We start from the raw sequence: 14,607 nt of genomic DNA on the forward strand, positions 1-14,607 counted from the left end.
TTGAAATCAACAAAGCATGAGAAGACTTTGCCTTTGTTTTGGTTTGTTTGTCAATTAGGGTGTGCAGGGTGAATACGTGGTCTGTCGTACGGTAATTTGGTAAAAAGCCAATATAACATTTGCTCAGTACACTGTTTTCACTGAGGAAATGTCTGCTGTTAATGATAAGGCAGAGGATTTTCCCAAGGTTGCTGTTGACGCATATCCCACGGTAGTTATTGGGGTTAAATTTGTCTCCACTTTTGTGGATTGGGGAAGATGCTAGAGCTAAGGATGATGTTAAAGAGTTTAAGTATAGCCAATTGGAATTTGTGGTCTGTATATTTTATAATTTCATTGAGGATACCACCAACACCACAGGCCTTTTCGGGATGGAGGGTTTGTATTTTGTCCTGTAGTTCATTCAATGTAATTGGAGAATCCAGTGGGTTATGGTAGTTTTTAATAGTTGATTCTAAGATTTGTATTTGATCATGTATATGTTTTTGCTGTTCTTTGTTATAGGGCCAAAAAGATTGGAGAAGTGGTTTACCCATACATCTCCGTTTTGGATAGATAACTCTGTGTTTGTTTAGTGTTTTCCAATTTTCCCAGAAGTGGTTAGTCTATCGATTCTTCAATTACATTGAGCTGATTTCTGACCTGCTGTTCCTTCTTTTTCCATAGTGTATTTCTTTATTGTTTTAGTGATTGACCATAGTGAAGGTGTAAGCTCAGGTTCTGGGTCTTTATGTTTTTGGTTGGACAGGTTTCTCAATTTCTTTCTTATGTTTTTGCATTCTTCATCAAACCATTTGTCATTGTTGTTAATTTTCTTTTCTGTTTGAAATGTTTAGATTTGATAGGGAAGCTGAGAGGTCAAATATACTATTTAGGTTTTCTACTGCCAAGTTTACACCTTCACTATTACAGTGCAATGTTTTGGGATTGAAGGTATTGAATTTGTTATTGCCTAATAGTTTTTTTGCTAGCTTGCCACACTACTTTCCTTCCATCTATAGCATTTCTTAATATTATTCAGTTCCTTTGGCTTTGATGCCTCATGATTGACCATGGCTCTGTTCAAGTAGACTGTGATTTTGCTGTGTTCTGATAGGTGTGTCAGTAGGCTGACTGAACGCTCTGAGAGACTCTGGGTTGAGGTCAGTGATAAAGTATTCTACAGTATTACTGCCAAGAGATGAGCTATAGGTGTTCCTACCGTAGGAGTCCCCTCGAAGCATATCATTGAGTACGTACATACCCAGTATGCGACAGAGCTGCAGGAATTGTGACCTGTTTTTGTTGGTTATGTTGTCGTAGTTAGGGGTGCATATGGGGGACGGACTGTTGTAATCTCCATGTAGGTGATTGTCCCTGTGGTGATGGTATCCGGTTCTTGTCCAGTTCTGGCATTTAGGTCGCCACAGACTAGTACATGTCCCTGGGCCTGGAAATGATTGATTTCCCCCTCCAGGATGGAGAAGCTGTCTTCATTAAAGCATGGATTCTAGTGAGGGGGTATATGTAGCACACAGGAGGAAATTTTTCTCTGTTGAGATTCCTTGTAAAATGTTCCTGTTTTGATTAATTTAATAGAGTGAGTTACTGTAGGTCTGCTCTATACCAAATTAGCATACCCCCTGAGTCCCTTCCCTTTTTCACACCTGGTAGTTTGGTGGATGGGACTACCAGCTCTCTGTAACCCAGAGGGCAACCAGTGGGTCCATCTCCTCTATACCCTGTGTGTCTCTCTCTACCCTGTGTGTGTCTCTCTCTCTCTTGAGACCCTCCTATCCTGTAACACAACCATTATGAAGTAAACTAACCCTGATACTCATTTATTAAGGTATTTGTCAAACTCTCACTCTTGAGTTTGACGTCCCTAGCTTGTTCCCAGATCTCTTTTTGCTGTTTTACCAATTCCTATGGTCGATTGTTATGCTATTGGCACAAATAGATCTAGGTCCATGAAAACCCCTCTCTGTGATAATGATAAGAAAACCCCAGCATCGGGAAACACCCTTCCAGCACTGTTAGCTGATGTGGGCTAGTTGATCTGGACATTTCTGGCAAGGTATGCAATGACTAACATGACAAGAGGAACTGGTGATGCACTACCCAATTTCAAAATTCTACTATTACAACTTTCAAGAGTGAGTTGAAAGCAGGACAGAGTTCCTTTAAAAAGGTGGTTCACAGTTTGGGAACCACTGTGCTAAATTACTAAAATGTAAATGAAAGCAAAAGCTCAGGTGGTTAGTACAGTAGTCAGCATCTATTTATCTCATATCTATCTTTATGTTCAGTGTACTTACGCAATGACGTGCATGTACTCTGCGAACTTGCCGAGGAACTCTGTGAGCGTGGCAGGCTGGTGCACCACACAGATGTGTGTCATCTCCTTCACTGTGTATGCAGGCAGGGTAATCCCACGTCGCCTGGGACAGACAGAGGACTTTAAAAGTACAATCAGCAATATTTCGCTACAGCTGTTCAATGTTCATTTCTCTAGGTTGAAAATGAAAGGAGACCAGGCATTTGCCATTAGGGCCCCTAGACTTTGGAATGGTCTGCCAGATTTAGTGCCTCTTTTTAAATCTCTGCTGAAGACAAACTTTTATAAAGATGCTTTTAATATATGATTTCAATGTATTATTTTTATTAATTGTATTTTTAAAATTCTCCTTCCTACTATCTTTGTTTGTTTCTTAGTACTTTTAATTGATTACTTTATGTGTATCACTATGGTACTTGTATTGAAAAGCGCTATACAAATAAAATAATAATTATTATTATTTCAATTAATTATATTAAGGACTTAAAGACATTTGCTAGTTCAAAAAGAGCACCATAACTATACCTACATGTTCCAAACACAAACACTGAAAGAACATCGTATGTCACTTGAACCTAACAGCATTTTTGTGAAGGGTAATTGGCCATTCATGATTCAAGAGAACTGGCAAAACCAATTTTAACACATTATTTAACTATAAGAAAAATGCTAAGAACTCAACACATTTATGAACTTACTCGGCAACGTCTAGGATCGTCTCCACTCGGATAGCGCCATCAAGATGCACATGCAGCTCAATCTGAAGATAAAAATATGACAAAATAATTATAATAAAAAAACAATGTACTTTAATACGCAGTACGCATGACTGGGCACCGAACATAGTGCAGTCAGTAAAAAGGCCAGTGATGCCAAAGAAGGTTCAAAGAAGAGCAACTGAGTGCTCTTGCCCTTTTTATAGCCACGAGTTACACTGACAGATGAAAGTGCTAAATCTTGTCAGCTCCACTATTACTCCGAGTGCCCTTACCTCCTCCCTGTAGGCTGTCTCGTCATTATTGGTGATCAAGCCCACTACTGTTGTGTTGTCTGCAAACTTTATGATTGAGTTGGAGGTTTGCATGGCCACGCAGTCGTGGGTGAACAGGGAGTACAGGAGAGGGCTGAGCACACACCCTTGTGGGGCCCCAGTGTTGAGGGTCAGTGAAGTGGAGATGTTGTTTCCTACCTTCACCACCTGGGGGCGGCCCGTCAGAAAGTCCAGGACCCAGTTGCACAGAGAGGGGTTGAGACTCAGGACCTCCAGCCTGATGATGAGCTTGGAGGGTACTATGGTGTTGAATGCTGAGCTGTAGTCAATGAACAGCATTCTTACATAGGTATTATTTTTGTCCAGATGGGATAGGGCAGTGTGCAGTGCATTGGCGATTGCGTCATCTGTGGACCTGTTGGGTCGGTATGCAAACCGAAGTGGGTCTAGGGTGGCCGGTAAGGTGGCGGTGATATGATCCTTGACTAGACTCTCAAAGCACTTCATGATGACAGAAGTGAGTGCTACGGGGTGGTAGTCAATTAGTTCAGTTATCTTTGCCTTCTTGGGTACAGGAACAACGGTAGCCATTTTGAAGCATGTGGGGACAACAAAATGGGATAAGGAGCGATTAAATATGTCCGTAAACACACCAGCCAGCTGGTCTGTACATGCTCTGAGGACGCAGCTAGGGATGCCATCTGGGCCAGCAGCCTTGCAAGGGTTAACATGTTTTACTCACGTTAGCCACTGAGAAGGAGAGGGGGGGAGGGGGCGCAAACTTTGTTGGCGAGCCGCGACGGTGGCACTGTATTATCCTCAAAGCGAGCAAAGAAGGTGTTTAGTTTGTCTGGAAGCGTGACGTCGGTATCCGTGATGTGGCTGGCTGTTTTTGTTTTTGTAATTTCCTGTAGAACATGCCACATACGTCTCATGTCTGAGCCGTTGAATTGCGACTCCACCTTGTCCCTGTACCGGAATTTCGCTTGTTTGATTGCCTTGCGGAGGGAATAACTACACTGTTTATATTCAGCCATATCGCCAGACTTCTTTCCATGGTTAAATGCGGTGGATCGTGCTTTCAGTTTTTCCACGAATGCCACCATCCATCCACGGTTTCTGGTTAGGGTAGGTTTTAATAGTCACAGTGGTTACGTCATCTCCAATGCACTTGTTTATGAACGCACTCACCGAGTCAGTGTATAGATCAATGTCATTCTCTGAGGCTGACTGGAACATATTCCAGTCCGCGTGATCAGTCCAGCGTTGAATGCTTTTCGTCACTGGTACATCCTGCTTGAGTTTCTGCCTATAAGCCGGCACGAGCAAGATGGCGTTGTGGTCAGATTTGCCGAAGGGAGGGCGGGGGAGGGCTTTGTATGCATCGCGGAAGTTAGAGTAGCAGTGGTTGAGAGTATTAGCCCTACTTGTCGTGCAATCAATATACTGATAAAATTTAGGTAACATTGATCTCAAATTTGCTTTGTTAAAATCCCCAGCTACAATAAATGAAGCCTCCGGGTATATAGTTTCCAGTTTACATAGAGTCAAGTGAAGTTCCTTGAAGGCCATATTGGTGTTCGCTTGAGGGGTAGGTAGAATGGCCGGCATTGATTGTAAGGAATGCTAGGTCAGGTGAGCAGAAGGACTTCAGTTCCTGTGTGTTGTTATGAACGCACCGTGAGTTGTTAATCATAAAGCATACACCCCCGCCCTTCCTCTTCCCAGAGAGGTATTTATCTCTGTCGGTGCGATGCATGGAGAAGCCCGGTGACTGGACCAATTCCGACAACATATCCCGAGAGAGCCATGTTTCCGTGAAACAGAGAATGTTAAAGTCTCTGATGTCTCTCTGGAAGGCAACCCTTGCTTAATTTACGTATACCTTGTTGTCAAGAGACTGGACATTGGCGAGTAGTATACTCGGGAGCGTTGAGCGATGTGACCGTTTACGAAGTCTGCCCAGAGGACCACTTCGTCTGCCGCTTCTGCATCACCGTTGTTTTCGGTCAGCTGCTGGGATTAGATCCATTGTCCTGGGTGGTGGTCTGAAGAGAGAATCTGCTTCGGGAAAGTCGTATTCCTGGTCGTAATGTTGGTAAGTTGACGTTGCTCTTATATCCAATAGTTCTTCCCGGCTGTATGTAATAAGACTTAAGATTTCCTGGGGTAACAATGTAAGAAATAATACATAAAAAAACGAAGTACTGCATAGTTTCCTAGGAACGCGAAGCGAGGCGACCATCTTTGTCGGCGCCATCTCATCTCAATTTACTGTCCACAATCAACTATGTGAACATACAGTATAGACTGACCCTGTGTTATGTTTTTCTAGCACAACCTCTTGGACATACGCGTACAATCTTTGGCACAAAATTGGTCTACTGTATCAACCTGCATGCTATCTTGCAACTGGTAGCATTCAGGTTGAATCTTAACTCCGCTATCATCCAGAAGGCGAGGTCAGTACAGGTGCATCAAAGCAGGGACCGAGAGACTGAAAAACAGCTTCTATCTCAAGGCCATCAGACTGTTAAACAGCCACCACTAACATTTAGTGGCCGCTGCCAACATACTGACTCAAATCCAGCCACTTTAATAATGGGAATTGATGGAAATTATGTAAAAATGTATCACTAGCCACTTTAAACAATGCCACTTAATATAATGTTTACATACCCTACATTACTCATCTCATATGTATATGTATATACTGTACTGTATATCATCTACTGCATCTTGCCATCTTTATGTAATACATGTATCACTAGCCACTTTAAACTATGCACTTTTATGTTTACATACCCTACATTACTCATCTCATATGTATAGACTGTACACTATACCATCTACTGCATCTTGCCTATGCCGTTCTGTACCATCACTCATTCATATATCTTTATGTACATATTCTTTATCCCTTTACACTTGTGTGTATAAGGTAGTAGTTGTGGAATTGTTAGGTTAGATTACTTGTTGGTTATTACTGCATTGTCGGAACTAGAAGCACAAGCATTTCGCTACACTCGCATTAACATCTGCTAACCATGTGTATGTGACAAATAACATTTGATTTGATTTGATTTAACTGTTTGAACACAACAACTATTTCTCACTAGATGTCACCTTACGGAATTTAAGGAAACACTCAGTTCCTGTGAAACATTTAGTTCCTTAGGAAAAAAGTAGAGCCTGTCTAAACACTCCATACATTCAGTAGCTATACTAAATTCAAATTTAGAGCCCTGAGGTAGGCTACATAGTATTCTACACACCCGAGTAAAACTACATCAAAGTACACTGAACTGCCTTTAAGAACTTACAGCAGCAGCTGTAATCTTGTCTCACAAAACCATTAGCTTTTGTGTTAGGTTTCACTAAGTCAATACACATGTTTTATTCAATTTCCAGCACATTACACATTATCCACCCACACACTCACTCATCATCTGTCTGCAATTCTTGGCAGAATGATGCAGTCATTTTCCCCCCATGTGTACTCAGCTTCCTCTGCCTTACAGAGTGCCTATAATGCATCGCTATGGTTCTTTGTCGACAACCACGTTGTACACTGACTCTGAAAACATGTCAAGGGTGTAAGTCTCACATGACTTACTGCATCTCTATTCAGTCCACTTTGGAATAACAATGGATATGTACACTACCGTTCAAAAGTTTGGGGCCACTTAGAAATGCCCTTGTTGTTGAAAGAAAAGCTATTTTTTTGTCCATTAAAATAACATCAAATTGATTAAAAATACAGTGTAGACATTATTAATGTTGTAAATGACTATTGTAGCTGGAAACTGATGTTTTATGGAATATCTACATAGGCGTACAGAGGCTCATTATCAGCAACCATCACTCCTGTGTTCCAATGGCACGTTGTGTTAGCTAATCCAAGTTTACCATTTTAAAAGGCTAATTGATCATTAGAAAACCCTTTTGCAATTATGTTAGCACAGTTGAAACTATTGTTCTAATTAAATAAGCAATAAAACTGGACTTCTTCAGACTAGTTGAGTATCTGGAGCATCAGCATTTGTGGGTTCGATTACAGGCTAAAAATGGCCAGAAACAGAAACAGTTTCTACTGAAATGCGTCAGTCTATTCTTGTTCTGAGAAATAAAAGGCTATTCCATGCAAGAAATTTCCAAGAAACTGAAGATCTCGTACAATGCTGTGTACAACTCCCTTCACAGAACAGAGTAAACTGGCTCTAACCAGAATAGAAAGAGTGGGAGGCCCCGGTGAACAACTGAGCGAGAGGACAAGTACATTAGAGTGTCTAGTTTGAGAAACAGACACCGCACCTGCCTCTTTGTTTGACATCATGGGAAAATCAAAAGAAATCAGCCAAGACCTCAGAAAAAAATAATTGTAGACCTCCACAAGTCTAGTTCATCCTTGGGAGCAATTTCCAAACACTTGGAGGTGCCACGTTCATCTGTACAAACAATAGTACACAAGTATAAACACCATGGGACCACGCAGCCATCATACCGCTCAGGAAGGAGATGCGTTCTGTCTCCTAGAGATGAATGTACTTTGGTGCGAAAAGTGCAAATCAATCCCAGAACAACAGCAAAGGACCTTGTGAAGGTTGCTGTATGAAACAGGTACTAAAGAATATTTTTTCACAGTAAAACGAGTCCTATATCGACAACCTCAAAGGCCGCTCAGCAAGGAAGAAGCCACTGCTCCAAAACCGCCATAAAAAAAAGCCAGACTACGGTTTGCAACTGCACATGGGGACAAATATCGTACATTTTGGAGAAATGTCCTCTGGTCTGATGAAACAAAAATAGAACTGTTTGGCCATAATGACCATCATTATGTTTGGAGGAAAAAGGGGGATGCTTGCAAGCTGAAGATCACCATCCCAACCGTGAAGCACAGGGGTGGCAGCATCATGTTGTGGTGGTGCTTTGCTGCAGGAGGGACTGGTGCACTTCACAAAAGAGATGGCATCATGAGGCAGAAAAATGATGTGGATATATTGAAGCAACATCTCAAGACATCAGTCAGGACATTAAAGCTTGGTCACAAATGGGTCTTCCAAATGGACAATGACCCCAAGCATACTTCCAAAGTTGTGGCAAAATGGCTTAAGGACAACAAAGTCAAGGTATTGGAGTGGCCATCACAAAGCCCTGACCTCAATCCTATAGAACATTTGTTAGCAGAACTGAAAAAGTGTGTGTAGGCAAGGAGGCCTACAACCTGACTCAGTTACACCAGCTCTGTCAGGAGGAATGGGCCAAAATTCACCCAACTTATTGTGGGAAGCTTGTGGAAGGCTACCTGAAACGTTTGACCCAAGTTAAACAATTTAAAGGCAATGCTACCAAGTACTAATTGAGTGTATGTAAACTTCTGACCCACTGGGAATGTGATGAAAGGAATAAAAGCTGAAATAAATAATTCTCTCTACTAGTATTCTGACATTTCACATTCTTAAAATAAAGTGGTAATTCTAACTGACCTAAGACAGGGTATTTTTACTAGGATTAAATGTCAGGAATTGTGAAAAACTGAGTTTAAATGTATTTGGCTAAGGTGTATGTAAACTTCTGACTTCAACTGTATGTGTGTGCCTCCCTGTGTGTGTGTGCGTGTGTGTAGAGTCTTGAAGAGGACCGTGTTTAAATACATACACAGATCAGGTCTATGAGAGCTGTTTCAGTCATTTACAGATGAAGTCATCTTCTGGCATTGTGGTAATAACTCAATTCCTCATGGGCTATTCTTCTGTGGTTTCTTACTTTACTAACCATGACCAATACAAAGCATATACCCTGTTTCATCTATCAACAGGTATACATGTAATGGAAGAAACTGTTATTAATCATCTGTGTTCTTGTAGTTATAAATGTGTGTCTATAACAGCACGACAACCTTATTTTGTTTGTGTCACAGCCATCATTACACAACTTTACGTAACAGCCATGATACTGCACGTTTTCACAAAATGCATGCATCATTTTATAGACAATTAATACTCAAACAATGCGACACGTTGTGTAACGTATAGTCATTACATGAATGAATATAGTTCTGTTTCTGTTGCATGGATAGTTGAGGTCAGGCTCATCACGTCCCATACATTCAGTTATTGGTAGATAATCAAGATGTTATCAATGTCATTCAAAGTCACTCTTCAAGGTTGTCCATCCCTGTTTACTGTATTACTGCACACACACACACACACACACACACACACCAATCTTCTTGTTATCAGCTATCAGCTCCTCCCCCTGTGCATGTTCTGCTGACTCAGGACCATGACTCCAAAGGGCCCTATTGTTTGTGTGCTGGTGCTTATGGGTGGTATATGTTCAAGAAGACTTAGGATCAGTATTTACTTTAGTGTCTTTCTTACCCCCGGGCCAGTATCTTGTGTCTCGGACTAGGAGTGCTGATCTAGGATCAGGTCCCTCCTGTCCATGTTATACAGTGGGGCAAAAAAGTATTTAGTCAGCCACCAATTGTGCAAGTTCTCCCACTTAAAAAGATGAGAGAGGCCTGTAATTGTCATCATAGGTACACTTCAACTATGACAGACAAAATGAGAAAAAAAATCCAGAAAATCACATTGTAGGATTTTTAATGAATTTATTTGCAAATTATGGTGGAAAATAAGTATTTGGTCACCTACAAACAAGCAAGATTTCTGGCTCTCACAGACCTGTAACTTCTTCTTTAAGAGGCTCCTCTGTCCTCCACTCGTTACCTGTATTAATGGCACCTGTTTGAACTTGTTATCAGTATAAAAGACACCTGTTCACAACCTCACACAGTCACACTCCAAACTCCACTATGGCCAAGACCAAAGAGCTGTCAAAGGACACCAGAAACAAAATTGTAGACCTGCACCAGGCTGGGAAGACTGAATCTGCAATAGGTAAGCAGCTTGGTTAGAAGAAATCAACTGTGGGAGCAATTATTAGGAAATGGAAGACATACAAGACCACTGATAATCTCCCTCGATCTGATCACAAGAACGGTGAGCAAAAGTCCCAGAACCACACGGGGGGACCTAGTGAATGACCTGCAGAGAGCTGGGACCAAAGTAACAAAGCCTACCATCAGTAACACACTACGCCGCCAGGGACTCAAATCCTGCAGTGCCAGACGTGTCCCCCTGCTTAAGCCAGTACATGTCCAGGCCCGTCTGAAGTTTGCTAGAGAGCATTTGGATGATCCAGAAGAAGATTGGGAGAATGTCATATGGTCAGATGAAACCAAAATAGAACTTTTTGGTAAAAACTCAACTCGTCGTGTTTGGAGGACAAAGAATGCTGAGTTGCATCCAAAGAACACCATACCTACTGTGAAGCATGGGGGTGGAAACATCATGCTTTGGGGCAGTTTTTCTGCAAAGGGACCAGGACGACTGATCCGTGTAAAGGAAAGAATGAATGGGGCCATGTATCGTGAGATTTTGAGTGAAAACCTCCTTCCATCAGCAAGGGCATTGAAGATGAAACGTGGCTGGGTCTTTCAGCATGACAATGATCCCAAACAAACCGCCCGGGCAACGAAGGAGTGGCTTCGTAAGAAGTATTTCAAGGTCCTGGAGTGGCCTAGCCAGTCTCCAGATCTCAACCCCATAGAAAATCTTTGGAGGGAGTTGAAAGTCCGTGTTACCCAGCAACAGCCCCAAAACATCCCTGCTCTAGAGGAGATCTGCATGGAGGAATGGGCCAAAATACCAGCAACAGTGTGTGAAAACCTTGTGAAGACTTACAGAAAACGTTTGACCTCTGTCATTGCCAACAAAGGGTATATAACAAAGTATTGAGATAAGTATTTGGCCAATAACAAAAGTTTATTTTCCACCATAATTTTCAAATAAATTCTTTAAAAATCCTACAATGTGATTTTCTTAATTTCTTTTTCTCATTTTGTCTGTCATAGTTGAAGTGTACCTATGATGAAAATTACAGGCCGCTCTCATCTTTAAGTGGGAGAACTTGCACAATTGGTGGCTGACTAAATACTTTTTTGCCCCACTGTATAACATTGACAGGAGGGACCTGATCCTAGATCAGCACTCCTAGTCTGAGACGTTTCATGAACACGAACCCTGAGCAATGTCTTTATGTCCGAGCAACACACACACACACACACACACACACACACACACACACACACACACACACACACACACACACACACACACACACACACACACACACACACACACACACACACACACACACACACACACACACACACACAGTATATATGTGGTAGTAGAGTAGTGGCCTGAGGAAACCCACTTGATGTGTTGTGAAATCTGTTGTGTAATGTAATGTTTTTAATTATATAACTGGCCTTAATGCTGCTGTACCCCAGGAAGAGTAGCTGGTTCCTTGGCAGGAACTCATGGGGATCCATAATACATACAAATCAATCGAGCACTCACTAGGCATTCTCCACCTACTGCGGATGTGCCCTTGATCAAGGCAACTTAACCCCTAACCTGCTCCAGGTTCACTGCTCTGTGGCTGACCCTGTGCTGCTCCCAGCCTGTTGTGTGTTGTTGTCTGTATGTTGTGTGTACGTTGTGTGTTGTCTGTACGTTGTCTGTACGTTGTGTGTTGGGGCTGGGGACTCTGACAGCAAAAACAACCACATTACTATTGACCCTGAATAATGGAACAATAAAATATTGTATTGTTTTTGTGTTGACCCTCTATAGGAGACAGTGTGTGAATTGAATTACACTGTCCGGGTATCAGGAAGAGCAGCTTGCTTACCCTTAATCTCTCGTGGGCAGATTCTAAATGAAACATTACTTTTGGGTAACCAAGATTAATTTACCCTCTACATCAGTTTAAAAAGGCAACACTTGAATAAGTAGAGTAGCCTACTGCTTATAATCAAAGACAAAGTAGCTTTAACAGCCAAACTATCTTATTACTGGTGTTTTTGGTGCATTTGTCCACCATTAATATTTAAACTATGGTATATATGTGTTATATAGGCCTACAGTGTCACCCCTTGTCTATTTGATACTCTCAACACAGCCAGTAGTCTTCATGGGCTTGACACAATCAATCTGGCTCCACCAGTAAATGCACCTGCCAATCCCACCACCCTGAGCCGCCTCTAGCCTTCCGGGGGCGCTAGGCGATATTTTTGCAATGGGGCGGAGAACATTTAGCAGTTTTAAAGCAAATTTCCTGCCGTTCTACACATTTTGTCATGTTCACATGATATATGTGTGAGAGTGACTAAGTAAATCAACATGCCCTGCGTGCCTGGCTGGTAATTTGGTGATAATTAGGCCTCATACAAGGGTTTGATAGCTGGCTAGACTACCTCAACCACCAATCTAAAAGCTTTGAGTGACTGACATAGTGGAAATATACTGATCCTCTAATTTGGTGCCCTACGCCTAGCGCGCTTAGTCTGCCTATAGAAAGAGGCGGCACCATCAATGCTCATCCATAATTCCAGTGAAATGTTATCTAATGCTCAACGTATTACATGCTATGTAAAACCCAAGTGAGTGTGAAAATACCACACAACACGTTAGAAAATGTATCAATAGAAAATGCATCTAGTTAGCATCTTCTTAAAACGTTTAGCTAGGTATTGATGCAAATGAATAGGCTATAGGAACGGCCCACAGATGGCACAACAGTTCATCAATAGTAGCTTACGCTCCCTTTCTACTTTTCGTTTCTTCTAACCAGGTGCTTCCTTGATTTTAGAATTTAGAAACAAATGAAAGAGCGTCGTCAAACCCTATCATTGCCGAGCGAAGTACAGCCTACGCGGTGACAAGTTTGAGAAGGAATAATAGGATAATGAATAAATAGTTACAAAGTGGTTGAGAAGGAGAGTAAACAGGATAATGAATAATTTAATGCAACTGTCATTTTGCCTGATACATCGTCAAATACAACTTACCTTTGGTTTGTTAAATACTACTTGTTCAGTGAAGTGTTCTGCCATTGTGAAGGCTCTCCTGTGTCTGCCGGTGAATGTGAAAGTGCTGATAGCGCAGAATGAGAGGCGCAACTTCAAGCTTGTCACGCCCAGAACTCGAATAGCGTTCAGCACTACCATTATATACATGTCTAGCTCGCATTGGACATGGGACACGCCTTGATCCTACCCCCAACAACAGCATGCAATTAGGCCTATTGTAATAAACGTGCTAGCAAATCGAGTTTATCTACCGTTATACTATAGAAGGTATTGTAACCAGATAATTAGGTCTACAGATACATTTTCACGGTAACAATGTTTCCACGGTGTAAACAGTAGACTAGTTGTGGTGAGTAGGATTAGCAGCATACAGTAGGTTAATCGTTGGCCAAATGCTTAGAGGTTTACCAATGATCTGATTATGGCCTGTCCAGAGCTACTGTAGCCAGACCAAGTCCTATACATCCAGGGAAAGGAGGAAGTGATACATGTAATCAGTTACATGTAATTTGATTACACAAAACAAAAATGTACCTGAATTTCCAGCAAAAATATTGTAATCAGATTACAGATACATTTGAAAAACTAGATGATTACTTTACTAAATGATTACTAGATTATCTACTTTTAAAATCAGAAAGGATGTTTGCAAAAAAATACATTACAATGCAAAATACAAATAAAAAAATACAAAAACTTTTGTTTTCTAAGTAACATTAAATTCAGCATAGAAAAAAAGCGCTGGTTTAAGTTTATTCCTTTGAGACCACAAGTCAGAGACCACTATGATGACACACCAAATGTGTTTGATGAATCCTTTTTGTCTGCCTTTTAAAGGTCCAATGCAGCTATTTTTTGAAAATCTCAATATCATATAATTAATTTTTGGGTAACAATTAAATACCTTACTGTGATTGTTTCAATTAGAATGGTCAAAAATAAACACAAATAATTTCTTAGCAAATAACAATTTCTCAAGCAAGAATTTTGCCAGGACTGTCTGGGAGGAGAAAACTGAAAACTAACTGTTATTGCTCCTTGTGGCAAATCTGACCATAATTGTATCCTCCTGTTTCCTGCTTACAAGCGAAACTAATGTAGGAAGTACCAGTGAGTCGCTCAATATGGAAGTGGTCAGATTACGCGGACGCTACACTACAGGACTGTTTTCCTAGCACAGACTGGAATATGTTCTGGGATTCATCCAATGGCATTAAGGAGTATACCACCTCCGTCACGGCTTCATTAATAAGGGCATCGACGACGTCATTTCCACAGTGACCGTACGTACATATCCCAACCAGAATCCATGGATTATAGGCAACATCCACACTGAGCTAAAGGCTAGAGCTG

General features: G+C 41.4%; 1 protein-coding gene across 1 annotated transcript in view; it reads right to left on the reverse strand.

Annotated features, from left to right (window-relative positions):
- LOC129829750 (adenosine deaminase-like) overlaps positions 1 to 13,407 on the reverse strand; it is a 30,846-nt gene extending 17,439 nt beyond the window's left edge. Inside the window, exons 1-3 of the mRNA XM_055891642.1 lie at positions 13,234 to 13,407; positions 3,016 to 3,077; positions 2,298 to 2,420 (exon numbers count right to left, since the gene is read on the reverse strand). Of these exons, the coding sequence (XP_055747617.1) occupies positions 2,298 to 2,420; positions 3,016 to 3,077; positions 13,234 to 13,401 (353 nt within the window). The 5' untranslated portion in view covers positions 13,402 to 13,407. The remainder of the gene's footprint in view (positions 1 to 2,297; positions 2,421 to 3,015; positions 3,078 to 13,233) is intronic.
- Between the last annotated feature and the right edge of the window lie 1,200 nt (positions 13,408 to 14,607).

Source organism: Salvelinus fontinalis, chromosome 31 (genome assembly GCF_029448725.1).
Source record: "Salvelinus fontinalis isolate EN_2023a chromosome 31, ASM2944872v1, whole genome shotgun sequence".
In the NCBI taxonomy this organism is placed as follows: domain Eukaryota; kingdom Metazoa; phylum Chordata; class Actinopteri; order Salmoniformes; family Salmonidae; genus Salvelinus; species Salvelinus fontinalis.